Source organism: Pteropus alecto, unplaced genomic scaffold (genome assembly GCF_000325575.1).
Source record: "Pteropus alecto unplaced genomic scaffold, ASM32557v1 scaffold22, whole genome shotgun sequence".
In the NCBI taxonomy this organism is placed as follows: domain Eukaryota; kingdom Metazoa; phylum Chordata; class Mammalia; order Chiroptera; family Pteropodidae; genus Pteropus; species Pteropus alecto.
Genome location: NW_006434839.1, coordinates 5,523,495 through 5,539,317, shown reverse-complemented (window position 1 = coordinate 5,539,317; position 15,823 = coordinate 5,523,495). Strand labels below are relative to the sequence as shown.

Sequence of the window (15,823 nt, the reverse complement as noted above, 5' to 3'; positions counted from 1 at the left end):
CTTTCCTGTCTTGCTAAGTCTTATCCTGTGCTTCTAAAGCCAAGCCCTCAGCTAAGGGCTGGGGAAACACCATGTAGACTGTTGAGGACCCTCCTTCAATGTAGCTTTCTTCTCTCTGGTGCCCTGCCTCACAAAGTTCAGCAGCCTCAAGCAACAATCTTGCCTCTTCAGCCCAGCAAGACTGTTATGCTATTCTTAAGTGCCACCTTTCTAAGACGTAGTCAGAATGTATTCCAGGAAGAAAGCCAGAGTTAAACATGGGCTTACTTCATGTATTTATTTTCTTTCAAGAACCTACTATAGTTCTGGTCTATGTGTTGTCCAAATACATGAAAAGAGCTCATATTTTTCCAGTTCTATATTCATTTACAGTGAAAGGGCAAGTTCAGAATCAATTACTTCATAATAACCAGAAACAGAATGAGAATTTTTAATGTGAGAAATACATGAATTTATTTTAAGCATTGCTTTTTTAGTCTAAATACTTTTAGATTTTCTTACTTGAACATAAATCTATATATTAGTATCAAATTACTTTAAAAATTAAAATTCTTAGTGACACTCACTTGTATTGTAACTCCAAACTCTATGCAGAATAGCCTGTAGTTCAGACATGGCTTGATATATGTATGGACTTCTTCTCTCATCAGCTTACAAAGAGCCCTGTTTTGTTTATTCCCGAGTTGGGGGCAACCGAACACCTCTGAAGCAGCCTGTGGATAATTGTGACAATACTTTGATGTTTGAAGCAAGGTTTGAGAGTGGTAATCTACAGAAGGTAGTCAAAGTGTAGGTTTTAATTATATTTATTTGAGGAGCTAGAACACCAACTATTTATTATTTTCTATATTAAGTACTTTAAAGTTTTAGTCTCCATCAATGAACTGTAATTCTTTGGAGTACAGATGCTAATTAGAGATTATAGTGGGGATACATATGAAAGGTTCAAGTTCTGGATTCAAATAATTTTGAAAACTCTGAGTTAAAGTTAAGGAGGTTTTTGTACTGTACATTTCCAGTATTCCAATATGAAGTGTTACACACACACACACACACACACACACACACACACGTGCGTGCGAACACACATACAGTGCTTCTCAAACTTTTTAATGGAATAGCTCTTGGGATAGGAGTTCCATAACATGCATTAGGAACATGCATGTTATCCAAGGGCACTCTTTTAAAAAATTCTATTATGAAAATATTTAAGTACAGAAAATAATGTAGTTCTCCGTTAAATACCGTATACCCATCACCTAGATTCAACAGCTATCAAGATTTCTCAACATTCATTTCACATATTCCTAGGTCACTGTTTATAACTATACACACACACACACACACACACACACACACACACACACGGAGTGCATAGTGCTGATATAATAGAAAGTCACTTGGTAAAGAAAAAATTTATAAGTAACTAGGTTAAAAAAATATATATATATATATGTATTATGTGTGTAATATACCAGTAAAATTATTTTTGCTTCTAATTAAGTATTCTCAGTGACTAAATATGGGGGATACAAATAGTTATCAAACACAGTCCTCAAAGTGTTTAAAATTTTGTAATCTATTGTCATATTAATTTATATATATTTTAAAACATTCTCAGTGATAGTTATTTCAAATCCCTAGAATTAGAATCTAATAGGTAGTAGAAATATATGTCTGAAAAGAGAAATATTGGACTTTAATTCAATTTCAAGAACTCTTCTTTAATCATTTATAAGAAACATAAGTATATTGAAAATATGATTTTATATCAAACACCCATTTTTATGTGCTCTCTTGAATTGCAAAGTAATAAAAAGGCTTTAGAATTTGCCTAGAAGCAGTTTCACATCAAATAAAAGAGAAAACTTTAATCTTTTGCAATTACTTGCTATTTAGGATACCTCCTAAATAAACATTGTTTGCTTCCCCCCTCAAAAAAAGCTTTCTGTGAGTAGGTAAAAATAAAATAATTTTCCTTATTTATTTAAACTTGAATGTCATTTTTACATTTTTATGTGCTTTTTTCCCTCTTCCTTTTTGTGTATTAGGGCAGAATATGAATACCAGTTGACTCTGCGTCCTGACCTCTTCACAAACAAACACACCCAGTGGTACTATTTCCAAGTCACTAATACCCAAGCAGGAACAGTCTACAGGTTCACTATTACCAATTTCATCAAGCCTGCTAGTCTGTACAATCGGGGTATGCGCCCACTGTTTTATTCTGAAAAAGAGGCTAAGTCTCATAATGTTGGCTGGCAGAGAATAGGAGACCAAATCAAGTATTATAGGAACAACCCCGGGCAAGATGGGCGTCATTATTTCTCTCTCACATGGACATTTCAATTTCCACACAACAACGATACCTGCTACTTTGCTCACTGCTATCCATACACCTACACCAACCTACAAGAATACCTTTCTGGCATCAATAATGACCCAGTGCGGTCAAAGTTTTGTAAAATCCGTGTCTTGTGCCACACAATTGCTAGGAATATGGTGTACGTTTTAACGATCGCTACCCCCTTGAAGAACGCTGACTCAAGAAAGCAAAAGGCCGTGATTTTGACTGCAAGGGTACATCCAGGAGAAACCAACAGCTCTTGGATCATGAAAGGCTTCCTAGATTTTATCTTAGGAGACTCAAGTGATGCGCAGTTGCTTCGGGACACTTTCATCTTCAAAGTGGTACCCATGCTGAATCCAGATGGTGTGATTGTAGGAAATTACCGGTGTTCCTTATCTGGACAGGACTTAAACCGTAACTATACATCTCTCCTGAAGGAATCATTTCCTTCTGTTTGGTATACCCGGAACATGATCCATAGGTAAAATAAACCTCAAATTACCTCTCTGCTTATTTAGTAAACTTGGTAATAAGAATTTTGTTCCCACAATTCCACTCATGTTACTCTAGATTTTCTTAACATAGTTTAACCACAGCTCCTTAATCTTTTCCCCATTCTTTCTAACTCTGCTTCTGTACCTTTCTGGCATTATGTCAGTTGATTCACTAGCCACCTATTAAATAATGAAATCGACTCTAGAACATTTTAACGGCTTTATGAAACTAACAGTTAATTTCGCATATCCCATATTTGGTGTCTTGCTAAAGCTAATGGTAGAACTGATATTTACTTTGGGATCCCTGAATTTCTTATATGTGAAAATTAATTGTATCTCACAGAGCCTCTGGCACCATGTTGATCATATAATGCTATAAAAGGACTCTTTTGATTATCAGGTTACATATTTATTTAAAAACTTGATGAATAATAGTCTTATTTGCCCCTAGAAAAATTGAAAACTTTAAATTTTCCAAAGAATTCAGAATAGTAAAATGCATATAGTATTTAAATATTTGTTGACTTGATTAAGTGAATTATTTAATAGATTCAGGTAATAATTAGAATAGGCATGGGCTAGAGTATAAAGATTTATTGGAATCAGAGAACACCTATTCCAAGTCCAAAGTCTTAACTTTTTTGATTAGCAATGTGGAGCTGGAGTTAAACATATCAGATTGGAATTCCTGATACATCATTTGCTAACTGTGTGAGCTTGAGCAATTTAAAAACAATCAAAACCTCAACTTTCTCATCTATGAAATGTAAATAATGCCTCATAGATGGGAGAATTAAATGCGATTATTATTACTAAAATACCCAGAATAAAATCTGGAACATTGGAAGCTTGAAATGTATTCAGTGTGTCCTCAAATTTTTTATGTTGTTGTTAATCAGGTATAGATGTAAAAAGTCTTTGTAAACTATTTAGGATTACTACAATAAGAAGTGCTGTTACAGAGAGTACATACGTCCTTATCCATCTGTGTTACCAGGGTATCTGCTACAGGCACAAAAGCCCTGTTTCAAGGCTGAAGACCTCAAGGGTGCCTCCAGGTCCTCAGAGGAGCCAGACAGGCTTTGAAAGCACCTGGCATGGCTCCAACTATCCTACTTCAGCCTCAGCTTTCACTTTCATGTTAATCCTTTTATCTGCTTAGGCACAGAGAGAGTGAAGTACCAATCTCCACAAAAGAGACTGAAAACTCTGATTTCATACCCCTCACAAACGTGGACTCTAGAATTCCCAAAAGTTATCAGGAAGTGTTTAAATGATAAAAGAATAACCTGTGACTTCTCTATTTTCCTGGAGATGACGCACAATAAAAAGGGAGCTGACTAGATGCAATGTGGTATCCTGGATTGGATCCTGGGACACAGAAAGGACGTTAGTGGGAAAGCTGGTGAAATTCAAATAAGGTTGAGAGTTCAGTTAATAGCAATGTACCAATGTTGATTTCTTAGTTTTTGACAATGTACCATGGTTATGTTATATGCTAACATTAGTTGAAACTGGGTGAGGGGCATATGGAAACTACTATTTTTGCAAAATTTGTGTAAATCTAAAATTATTCCAAAATAAAAATTATTTTTTATCTAAAAATGAAGCTGATGAGATGTCTGTTAGAGTACCTATAATGTCTGCTTAATGCTCCTTGGTTTGTCTCCATGAAAAATATTTTAAATGTCTCAGTTATTCTCAGATTGCCTTATAAGAAGGTTAAGGCAGGAATCTATTCAGTGCATTTTAGAAAGGCTGCCAAGAAAGAGACCTTAATGCAATTAATCACAGGCAGGTAAGTAGAATTAGAAGTCAGTCACTTGTGTGGAAAGGTGAGTATATCTATGGTTGAGTATATTTAAAAATATGAGAATAAGAAAGAGTAGATTGTAATATAGAATATTAGAATATCTTTCCTATGGGTAAGAAAAATATCGAAACTATTTCTAAAGTGATTTAGATTAATGTAAGGTGCGTGACCTTAATATCCTCTTTCACTTCAGAAGTAATAACATTTCTTTGGGAATTAGTTGCTTAGAAGTAGAGATTTCTTTTGACTCCAAAGAAACCAAAAGGTCATTAAAATTGAAGAAATACTGGTTTAAAAATGTACAGCATATTTCATGTTTAAGGAGCTAATATGTTATTCTTGCTCTATAATCTAGTTAGTTTTCTAAAAACTCATAATGACTATTTAGTAGCTTTATGTCAATCTCATGTTATCAATTAGAATTTATTAGGCACCAAATGAGAAAAGGGCAATAAATTAAAACATATAACAGACTCCAGTATGAAATTTCACTATTTTAAAGGAGTATTGTTTCTAACAGAAGCTATGTTTTGAAAATTTTGATTTTAGGCTTTAATATTTTTATTATAAAAGTACAGTAATCCTTCTTTGCCGTTTCACTTTCTGCAGTTTCAGTTTCCCGTGGTCAATGGCAATCAGAAAATATTAAATGGAAAAGTTCCAGAAATAAACAATTCATAAGTCTTAAATTGCACGCCATTCTGAGTAGCATGATGAAATCTCACTCCATCCCATCTGAGACATGAATCACCCCTTTGTCCAGCATATCCATGCTGTGTCTGCTACCCTCCTATTAGTCACTTAGGAGCCATCTCAGTTATGAGATTGACTGTCACAGTATCCAGTGCCTGTGTTCAAGTCACCTTTGTTTTACTTAACAGTGGCCCCAAAGCTCAAGAGTAGTGATGCTGGCAATTCAGATATGCCAAAGAGAAGACATAAAGTGTGTGTGTGTATATAGATGATGATGATGATAGATGATACATAGATAGATGATAGATAGATGATAGATGATAGATAGATAGATAGATAGATAGATAGATAGATAGATAGATAGATAGATGATAGATTGATAGATGTAGATGGATATAGTTAGGTAACTATCCAAGGTTTTGGGCATCCACTGGGGTCTTGAAACATATCCCTGCAGATAAAGAGAGGACTACTGTAATACATTTTACATTACTATAAAAACCATCGCTAACATTTTTATATTTCTCCTATATATAACAAATAATATACAAAATTTTGATTAATACAATAATGTTATATGAAGTATAGAAATATGAAAAAAAAGCCAAAATGCCCATAGTTCTACCTCCTTAACACCACTACTTTTTACCTTTTGAAAGCCTCTCTATTATTTTCAATAAGTTTGGGGGGCTTGTTTTTTATTGCTTTAATATTTATTGAATGCCTAAATTATCCAAGCTAAGGACTGAGCTCTAAAGAATATATAATAATTTCCTAAAATGATTTATTTTAAATTTACTAGAAAAAAAAACTCAGTTCGAACTTTGGTACCATTTTTCTCAATATTTACTCACCACAATAATCCAGGGTCAAATATTAATTGACTTCAGCGTCTATTCATAAAGTACTCAACTTTTAACAAATATTTTGGGTATTTGTGTGTGTGGCACTGTTCTAGATGATTTGAAGCATTCCTTGTCTTTAACAAGATTAAATATCAAAAATATGAAAACTTACGTAAGCAAGTACCACATAAATGGTACCAATATTAAGTGCTACAGGAGTTCACAAAAAAATCTGTGGGCTTGACTATTTAGAGAAGAAATAAGATATGAGGTCCGTCTTGAGGGATGAGGGGTAGTATTTCCATGTACAAAATGAAGAAAGAAAAGTTATTCTAGTCAGAAAGAATCTGTGGGAGCTAATGGAGAAAGATAAGAGTAAACTGTTTTCTGTATACAACAGAAAACCAGGATAATAAACTTGATCCTGTCAGAGAAAGTGTTAGGGGTAAGGTAAATTTTGTCCTTAAATGGAAGGCATTTGCATTTTTTATATGGTTAGTAGGAAATTATTGTAGATATTTAAAGTTTTGTAAAAATACACAGTATAGATAAGAGAAATAAATTGAAAGCCTACTATAAGAAATTCTATTTATTTGGATATTAAACTTGTAAACCCATAAAAGAAAAATGCAGAGGTAAATTTTAGTAACTTGCTCTTTTTCTTCTTGGTAGATTGATGGAAAAACGAGAAGTCATTTTATATTGTGACTTTCACGGTCATAGTAGGAAAGAGAACATCTTCATGTACGGCTGTGGTGGTAGTGATAGATGTAAAGCTTTATACTTACAGCAGCAAATCTTCCCACTTATGTTGAGCAAAAATTGTCCAGATAAGGTAAGCACCTTTTAAGGTTTTAATTTTTCTTTTATTAAATGTTGCCCACATGAGACAGCAGAATGCATAATCTTATTCAGTAAACTGGTTTTTTTTATGTAGTTATTTTGATTGGTTTCTACAGTCGACCATAAGAAAGCAACTGTGTGGAATATTTAGTGACCAATAACTTGAAATGTGAGTAAGAAAATGCCCAAACTTATCACCAAACTTAGGATAAAATACTGATTGTTTCCCTCCTAAGGTCAAGAGCAAGGCAAGGATATCTACTCTTACCCCTTTAATTCAGACTTATACTCGTGGTTCTAACAAGTGCAATAAGGCAAGAAGAAAGATAAAAGGCAGATTGGAAAAGAAGAAATAATAAAGATGACATGATTATCTTCATAGAAAATCCAAAGCAATCCAAAAAAAAAATTCCTAGAACTAATAAGTCTGTTGAACAATGTCATAGGATACAGTCAGCCCACAAAAACCAAGTGAATTTCTTTACACTTGTGATGAACAATTGGAAACTAAAATTTAAAACAATACCATTTACTGTAGCTCCATAATACATGAAATACTTGTGATTGCAAAGGGATATAGCGTAAGAGAGTTTTTTGGAAGTGATGGAATTGTTCTGTATCTCAATTGTGGTACTGGTTACACAAATTTATACATGTGTTAAAATTCATAAAAGGAAACAAAAAAGTCAATTTTATTATATGTTAATTAAAAAATAAAATTACAAAAACTCTGTATATATGGATGTTATAACAATCTTTCAGGCAGCTTTCAGGTGATCTTTCATTGAAAATAAACCGTCTTCATTGTATTTTGAAAATCTATAACACTTAAGCCCCTTCCTATAACATTTTTGAAGTATAAGATCTTATTCCACTGGTATCAAAAATTATCCAGCTGGTTTTGAATACATATGTCTTAGACAAAAAAATAGAATTTATTGCCAGAATGCAAATCTATAATTTTCAGAAATGTAAATATGTCATTCTTAAAATGAGTTATTTCCGTTGGTCAGGAAATAAAAGCAATTCCTGAAGTTTTAGAGAGAATTACTGCTTTTGCATTAGTTACAACTACTTTTTCATTTTCAACCCTACTTTCTAAGAAAGACATTGTCATAAAAACAATGTGTTTCATTCATTCGCTTCTTTCCAGTTTTCATTCTCGGCTTGCAAGTTTAACGTTCAAAAGAGCAAAGAGGGAACAGGAAGGGTGGTGATGTGGAAAATGGGAATCAGGAACAGCTTTACCATGGAGGCCACTTTTTGTGGATCTACTCTGGGTAAGACCAAGGGTTCTCATTCACGGCGCTCAGAACTTTAAAACAAAGACATTTTTAATGTAAAATTAACAGTGTAGTTAATTTGATGGTGAGCACTTTCTTCCCACTTAGAGACATACTGATATCTAATCAATTCCATAAAGAGGATGAATAAACAAACCCCTACTACATATAGCTCTAGTTCATCATTTCTCTTAGTTAAGAAAAGGAAGTTTTAGCATATAGATAGAATACCTAATGAGTTGTTTCATGAATTAATCTTTTAATTGCTTGTTTTTGTTTTAGAAGAGGTTCCTACAGATACTCTACTGATTTCAAGAAAAAGCAGTGTTCTTACTTAAAATCAGATAGAAATGTTTTTAGTGGATTTACAATTTGCAAGGCAAAATAGACCTTTATTTTTTGTCAATTTATATTTTAATGGAAGTACTTGGTTCCTTGAACTAAAAATCAAAGTGTGTTCTGTAGTTCCACTGAAATCTTTTAGTCACATCTATCAATCCTTAGAATTCATATTAAGATAATTATCACATTGTTTCAAAATGAATCAATTCAAAGAAAAGTTAGAAATCCACACATGAAATTTCTAGCTAGTTTTTAAAGCACCCTTGGAACTGATATAATATTATTAATGATGATGAAAACATTTTCTTTATATGATCATTAAGGTGTTTATAACTGGTAATCAAGTATTCCATAACTTTCTTATTGAGTTTTCTTCTTCTTTATAACATAGACTGATCTGTGTTAAGTCACCTTTGGTCCAGGTGGCGGAGAGGGAATGAGGGAAAACCATAAGGTGTTCAGTGACCTGTCCTAAAGAGGAAAATCCAAAGGCCAGGATATGGAATCATATCAGATGTTTTGTTTATACTCTGTTTTGCAACTTAGACCTACCTGCTAAGGAAAAATTGTTAACTCATTCTCCAGGGTGGATTAACTTATTGATATTTTAGGTAATAAACGAGGCACTCATTTTAACACAAAAGACTTGGAGTCAATGGGATATCACTTTTGCGATTCTCTCTTGGACTATTGTGATCCAGACCGAACCAAGGTAAGCAAAGTCCATTTTGTAACACATCAGACTCCAGTCTATCAGATAACGTAATCTGCCTATGGGCCTGTGGCAATTTATTCCTTTTAATATCATAACAGTGTTCAGATTTTTTTGGATAATTGATGTCCCAATAACTGTTGTTCCAGGTATATATAAATATTCAATTAATTTAATTAATCGAATATAATAAATAAAGTTACCTTATATTAACCCATTTATCGTCTTTCTCTAGTATTATCAGTGCCTAAAAGAATTAGAAGAAATGCAAAAACGTATAAACTTGGAAAAAGTCCTTGATGATTCAGATACTTCTCTCAAAGATATTACATTGGATCCAGAGTCTAGGTAAGTCAAGACAGCAGAATTAATATAATTTGGTATGCAGTTTTACTGTGTTCTTTATAATAATACTAGAATATAATTGTTAGTGTCAGTTGAACATTCTAACTATAAGTGGAGGAAAATTTTTCCCATGCATGTTTCTTTGGCCAGACCTCATCAAGACTTTATTCATTTATTTAAGTAATATTAATTGAGCACTTACTATGTACTATATGTGAAAGACATACTCAAGTTGTTTTTAAGGCTGTCATTACCTACAGAGAATTGACACATTTATGAAGATGCCACATAAACACTCTAAGTTAGTAATAGTAAGTGCAAAATTCAATGCTAAGGGAATGTTGTTGGAAGAAGGAAAGTACTAATTTTATTATAGTTCCTATGGGAAAGGCAGAGTAAATATTTCATTCTTCCCCTTTATTTATACATTTTCAGACTTTGAGTTAGTGGTTACTAATAAGTTTATTTGCAGGTAGAGGGTATCATTTCGAACTCATGGATTTGTTTGTATTTGATGTGTTCCAATCAATTTCAATCGTTATTCTTCTAACCTCCTAAATTTCCTAGAGCTACCAAGCATCTATGTCACCTTTGTAAACATTCTTCTTATGATTAGAACTATTTCTGCCATTCCAATAAGATAACAAAGTAAAAGTAACAACTGAAATGTTAAAATGCCACCAAAACATTCTGTAAACTAAAATAATTTTTTATTAATTTTTTGTAGTAGCCGAGGCTCTGACAGTTCAGAATCCAATGACTCTCAGACTTATCTCCTCAAGTTAACTTCTCAGGTATGATGAAAATTTCCTGCCTGTAGTATGGCTATAATAAGTAGGTGCTTTTCTTATTTGACTAACAATCAGGCAAAACAAATAAAAAGTTTATAGTTGTATAATTATTGTATAGTAATAATTGTGGTTTTCTGATTATGTACCATATCTTTACATCATAGAGTTTTCTAACCTTGTAGTTTCTTAACACTCTTACTTTATAGATGAAAACAATTAAGATCCAGAGAGATTAAATTATTTCTCGAAAGCCACACCACTTGTTAATGAGAGATGGTAGCATAAGACATGTCGCCTGACTGCTAGTCCGATATTCATTTAACAACAATATATTGAGCTCTAGCTAAGTGCTCTAGGGATAGAGCAGTGAACAAAATAAGACAAAGTCCTTACCTTCTCTAGCTTATATTCTAGTTGCTGGATATACAAAATAACAAGTAAAATACATGATGTGTTAGACGATGATAAGTGCTTTTGGAGGAAATCAGAGCGAGAGTAGGAATAAGGAATGTAGGTGGTGTGATGTGCTGGTTGTTTGTGCCCCACCAAATACATATGCTGAACCCTAACCCACAGTCTAACAGTATTAGGAGGTGAAGGTGACTAAGACAAACTAAAACAGCACTCGCTTGGTCCTGCTATAACAAATATCTAAAAATTGGAAGTGGCTTTGGAACTGGTAATGGGTAGAGGCTGGAAGAGTTTTGAAGAGCCCGTTCGAAAATGCTGATATTGCTATGAAGGGACTTTTAAAGACAATTTTGATGAGAATTCAGAAAGAAAAGAGGAGAATTGTAGAGAAAGTTTCTATCTTCTTAGAGAAAACATAAATAACCATGTACAGAATATTGGTAGAAATGCAACTGTTACGGGTGGTTCTATGGGGGGGTCTCAAACAGAAATGAGTAACGTGATTGGACAGTAGAGAAATGTAGTCCTTGCTATCAAATGGCAAAGAACTGGGCCAAATTGTGTTCTTGTCCTAATATTTTGTGGAAAGTAGAACTCGTGAACTATAAATGTAGGTGTTTCACTGAGGAGATTTTGAAGCAAAGTATTGAGGGAGCGGGATGATTCCTCCTGACTGCTAATAATAAAATGCTAGAAGAGACAAATGAATTGAAGAAGGAATTGTTAAGCAAAAAGGAAATAGATCATAAAAATTTGGAAAATTCTTAGCCTGTTCATATAACAAAAAACGAGAAATTGTGCGTGGAAGAGACCAGTACAGGTGTGGAGGACCAACCATTCTACAAGCAGATTAGTATGTGTGTGATCAGCCCCCCAACACACACACATAGGAAATTTGCCAGTTTGAACTGAAGTGGGTGGAGACAGGACAGCATGAAGGACAACTGTCTAACTCTGAATTTTAATACTACGGTGCCAGAAGGCTATTCAGTGTGAACATGCACTGCTTTTCAAGTCAAGCCGTAGGGATGATGTTGCCAGCCCAGTACTTCCAGAAGGCAGAGCATTAAGCCAGAGAGGACTATTATATCACACTGAATTTGCCTTGCTACGTTTTGAGCTTGCTTGAGACCCTTCTTTCCTATTTCTCTCTCTCGGAATGGGAATGTGTGCCCGATGCCTGTTCCACTGTTGTATTTTGGAAGCACATAACTTGTTTGGCTTCATAGGTTGACAGCTGGAGAGGAACTCTGCATTAGGATGAATGATTCTTTGAGTCTCGCCCACATCTGATTTAGATGATGTCGAGGTTGAGACTTGAGAGTTTAGAGTTGCTCGCTTGAGTTAACACTAGGGGTCGTTGAGTTGAAATGAGTGTATTTTGCATGTATGAAAGACATGAATTTGAGAGGACCAGGGGCAGAATGCTATGGTTTCAATGTTTCTGTCCCCCCAAAATTCATGTGTTGAAATTATAATGCCCAATATGATGGTACTAGAAGGTGGGGGCTTGGAGAGGTGATTAGGTCATGAGGGAAGAGCTCTCGGAATGGGACTCATGACATATAAAAGAGGCCCCAGAGAGATCCCTAGCCCCTTCTGCCATGTGAGGATGCAACAAGAAATCTGCAACCTAAAAAAAAAAACAAAAAACTCTCATGTGACCATATTGGCACCCAGTCTCAACCCTCCAGAACTATGAAAAATAAATTTCTGTTATTTATAAGCCACCCAGTCTGTGGTATTTTATTATAGCAGCCAAATGAACTAATACAGTTATTGAATTCATTTTCTATTGCTGAGTAATAAATTACCTCAAACATTAGCTGCTTAAAATAACAAACACTTATTATCACACAGTTTCTGTGGGTCAGAAACCCAAGAGTAGCTTAGCTGGGTGCTTGCATCAAAGGTCTCTTAAAAGGTTGCAACCAAGGTGTCGATCAGGCAAGGGTCTCATGTGAAAACTTTACTAAGGAAGGATCTATTTTCAAGTTCATTCACGCGGTTATTGACAAGGTTCAGTTCTTCACAGGCTGTTGGACTAAGAGCCTCAGTTCCTGGCTGGCTGTTGGCCGATGGTTTCCCTCAGTTCTTGCCATGCGGCTCCCCCCATAGGACCACTCACAACATGTAACTGGCTTCCATCAGAGTGAGCAAGGCAGCAGGGGAGGACACACAGATAGAAGCTACAGTCTCGTTGCAGCCTAATCTCAGAACCCGAATTCCATCTCTTTTGCCATATTTACATCCATTAGAAGTGAGTGGCTTCTTGAGCCCAGTGAGGGTTGAGCCCACCCTCAAGGAGAAAGGATTACAGAAGGGTGTGAATGCTCGGAGATGGGGCTCGATGGTGGCCATCTTAGAGATTGTCTACCACAGATATAAAAGCCATAACTTTGATTTGACCTTTGCCTTAAGGCTGTGCTGAAGCCAACCTTCAAATTCTAGAATTGGGGGCTCTCTGTTTTCCCTCTCAATTCAGTTATTCTGTTCAAATATTTTTGAGCTGATTTCTTTCTTGTATCACCTTATCAAATGAAGCAAACAACAACCAACTCATACTCTAAGCATTCTACCTCAAAATCTCTTTGTCCAATGACCCAGTCTGTTAGGTATATTTTCTGTCTTTCACTGTCACAGAAGACAGTTTTACTAAATGTATCATCTCTCCATAACTTCTACCACTATTTTTCTAGCTTCTTATAACAGTTTCCATACCACCTGTTGTTATCCAGTCACAAAGCTAATGATTGTCACATAGTTGAGATTTTTATTAGGACAGCATCATACTTGTAGGTATCAATTTCTATGTTATTCATATATAACTACATCAAGTCCTCTATTTCTTTACGTATCATCTGTCTGTTCTGTCCATTATTATGTGTGGGGTGTGAAAGTCTCCAACTATTATTGTAGAACTATCTATTTTTCTCTTCAACTCTGTCAATTTTTGCTTCATGTATTTTAACAGTCTGTCATTGGGTACATAAATATTTATAATTGCTCTATCTTCTCACTGTGTTGAATCTTTTATTAATATAAATGTCCTTTGTCTCTTGAAACATTTTTAAATTTTAAGTGTTTCGTCTGGCTCCCCTGCCCTCATTTGGTTGCCTGCCATTCACGTGGAATATCTTTCTTCATCCTTTCACTTTCAGCTTGTTTGTGTCTTTGGAGCTCAGTTGAGTCTTTTATACATGGCATATAGTTGGATCATGTGTTTTCATCCATTCTGCCAATATCTATCTTATGACAGGAGAGTCTAATCCATTTACAATGACAAAAATTACCGATAAAAAGGGACTTTCTTATCTCATTGTGCTATTTGTTTACTGTGTGTCTTACAGTATTTTTGTCCCTCATCATCTGCATTATTGTCTTCTTTTGCGTTTAGCTGATTTTTTTGTAGTGAAATGTTTAAATTCCTTTCTCATTCCCTTTTGCGTATATTCTATAGGTATTTTCTTCATGGTCACTATGGGTATTACGTTTAACTTTGTAAAGTTATAACACTCTAATCTGAATTTTTACCAGTTTATCATCAATTACACACAAAAGCTCTGCTCCTTTACAGCTGTGGCCCCACTCCTTTCGTTTGTAGATTATATCACTAAATCACCAAATTACATCTTTATACATTATATGCTAAAAACGTAAACCAATAACTCCTTTAAATGTATTAATCTCTTAAGTTATGTAGAAAACAAGATTTTGAGTTACAAACCAGAGTTACAGTAATACTAGCTCCTACACTCATTATTGTATTTTTTTTTCTTTAAATGTGTTAGTCACTTAAATCATGTAGAAAACAAAAAGTACAGTTCGAAACCATCCTTATAATAATACTAACTTTTATAACTGCCTGTGTGTTTCCCTGTATTCAGATCTTTATTTCGCCCTGTGGTTTTCCGAGTTAGCTCTTTAGTGTCCTTGCATTTCACTTTGCAGGGCTCCTTTGAGCCTGTCTTGCAGGTCATGTCCAGAGGTCATAGACTCCCTTGGCTCTTATTTATCTGGGAATGTCTTAATTTCTTCCTCACTTTTGAAGGACAGTTCTGCTTGGGGGGTAGAGGGGGGTTCTTTAAGCACCTTGAATATATTGACACATTCTCTCTGGCCTCCAAAATTTCTGATGAGAAATTATCTCTAATGATCTTATTGAGGATCCCTTGTATGTAACAATTTGCTTCTTTCTTGCTGCTTTCGAGATTCTCTTTTTGTATTTGACTTTGAAAGTTTGATTATAATGTATCTTGGTGTGGGTTTTTTTAATTGCAAATGTGTTTTTTATTTTTCTTTATAGTTGATATAGAATATTATATTAGTTTCAAGTGTACGACATAATAATTCAACATTTTTATACCTTACAATGTGATCACCACACTAAATCTAGTAATTATCAGTCATGGACCAAACCCATCAAATTTTATTGACTATATTCCCTTCCACCTTTTTCACCCATCCCTCTGCCCCCCTCCCTTCTGACAACCATCAGTTTGATCTCTGTTTGTATGAGTCTATTTTTGTTTTGTTTTGTTTATTTCTTTAGTTTTTTCAGACTCTACATATAAATGAAACCATATGATATTTGTCTTTCTCTCTCTGATTAATATCATTAAAATGGCCATACTGTCTACGGCCATGCCACCCTGAACAAGCCCAATCCCGTCTGATCTTGGAAGCTAAGCAGGGTCCGGCCTGGTTAGTACTTGGATGGGAGACCACCCAGAAGGACCAAGTGCTGTAGGCATAAAAAATAAAAAAATAAGGGATTGTAAGCTGACAAGGTCTTTGCAATCTGTGAGGTCAACCAAAGGTTGCCTCGCTTAAAAAATAAATTAAAAATAAATAAAATTAGAGATTTAATGGCAATCCTACTTTTAGTGACTATTTAC

At 34.7% G+C, this 15,823-nt stretch overlaps 1 protein-coding gene and 1 pseudogene across 1 annotated transcript in view; both read left to right on the top strand.

The window, feature by feature from the left end:
- AGBL3 (ATP/GTP binding protein like 3) overlaps nt 1-15,823 on the top strand; it is a 51,733-nt gene that overhangs the window by 17,883 nt on the left and 18,027 nt on the right. Inside the window, exons 6-12 of the mRNA XM_025045900.1 lie at nt 651-789; nt 2,052-2,831; nt 6,871-7,033; nt 8,195-8,321; nt 9,278-9,378; nt 9,614-9,726; nt 10,451-10,517. Of these exons, the coding sequence (XP_024901668.1) occupies nt 651-789; nt 2,052-2,831; nt 6,871-7,033; nt 8,195-8,321; nt 9,278-9,378; nt 9,614-9,726; nt 10,451-10,517 (1,490 nt within the window). The remainder of the gene's footprint in view (nt 1-650; nt 790-2,051; nt 2,832-6,870; nt 7,034-8,194; nt 8,322-9,277; nt 9,379-9,613; nt 9,727-10,450; nt 10,518-15,823) is intronic.
- On the top strand, nt 15,560-15,678 carry LOC112478727 (annotated as a pseudogene).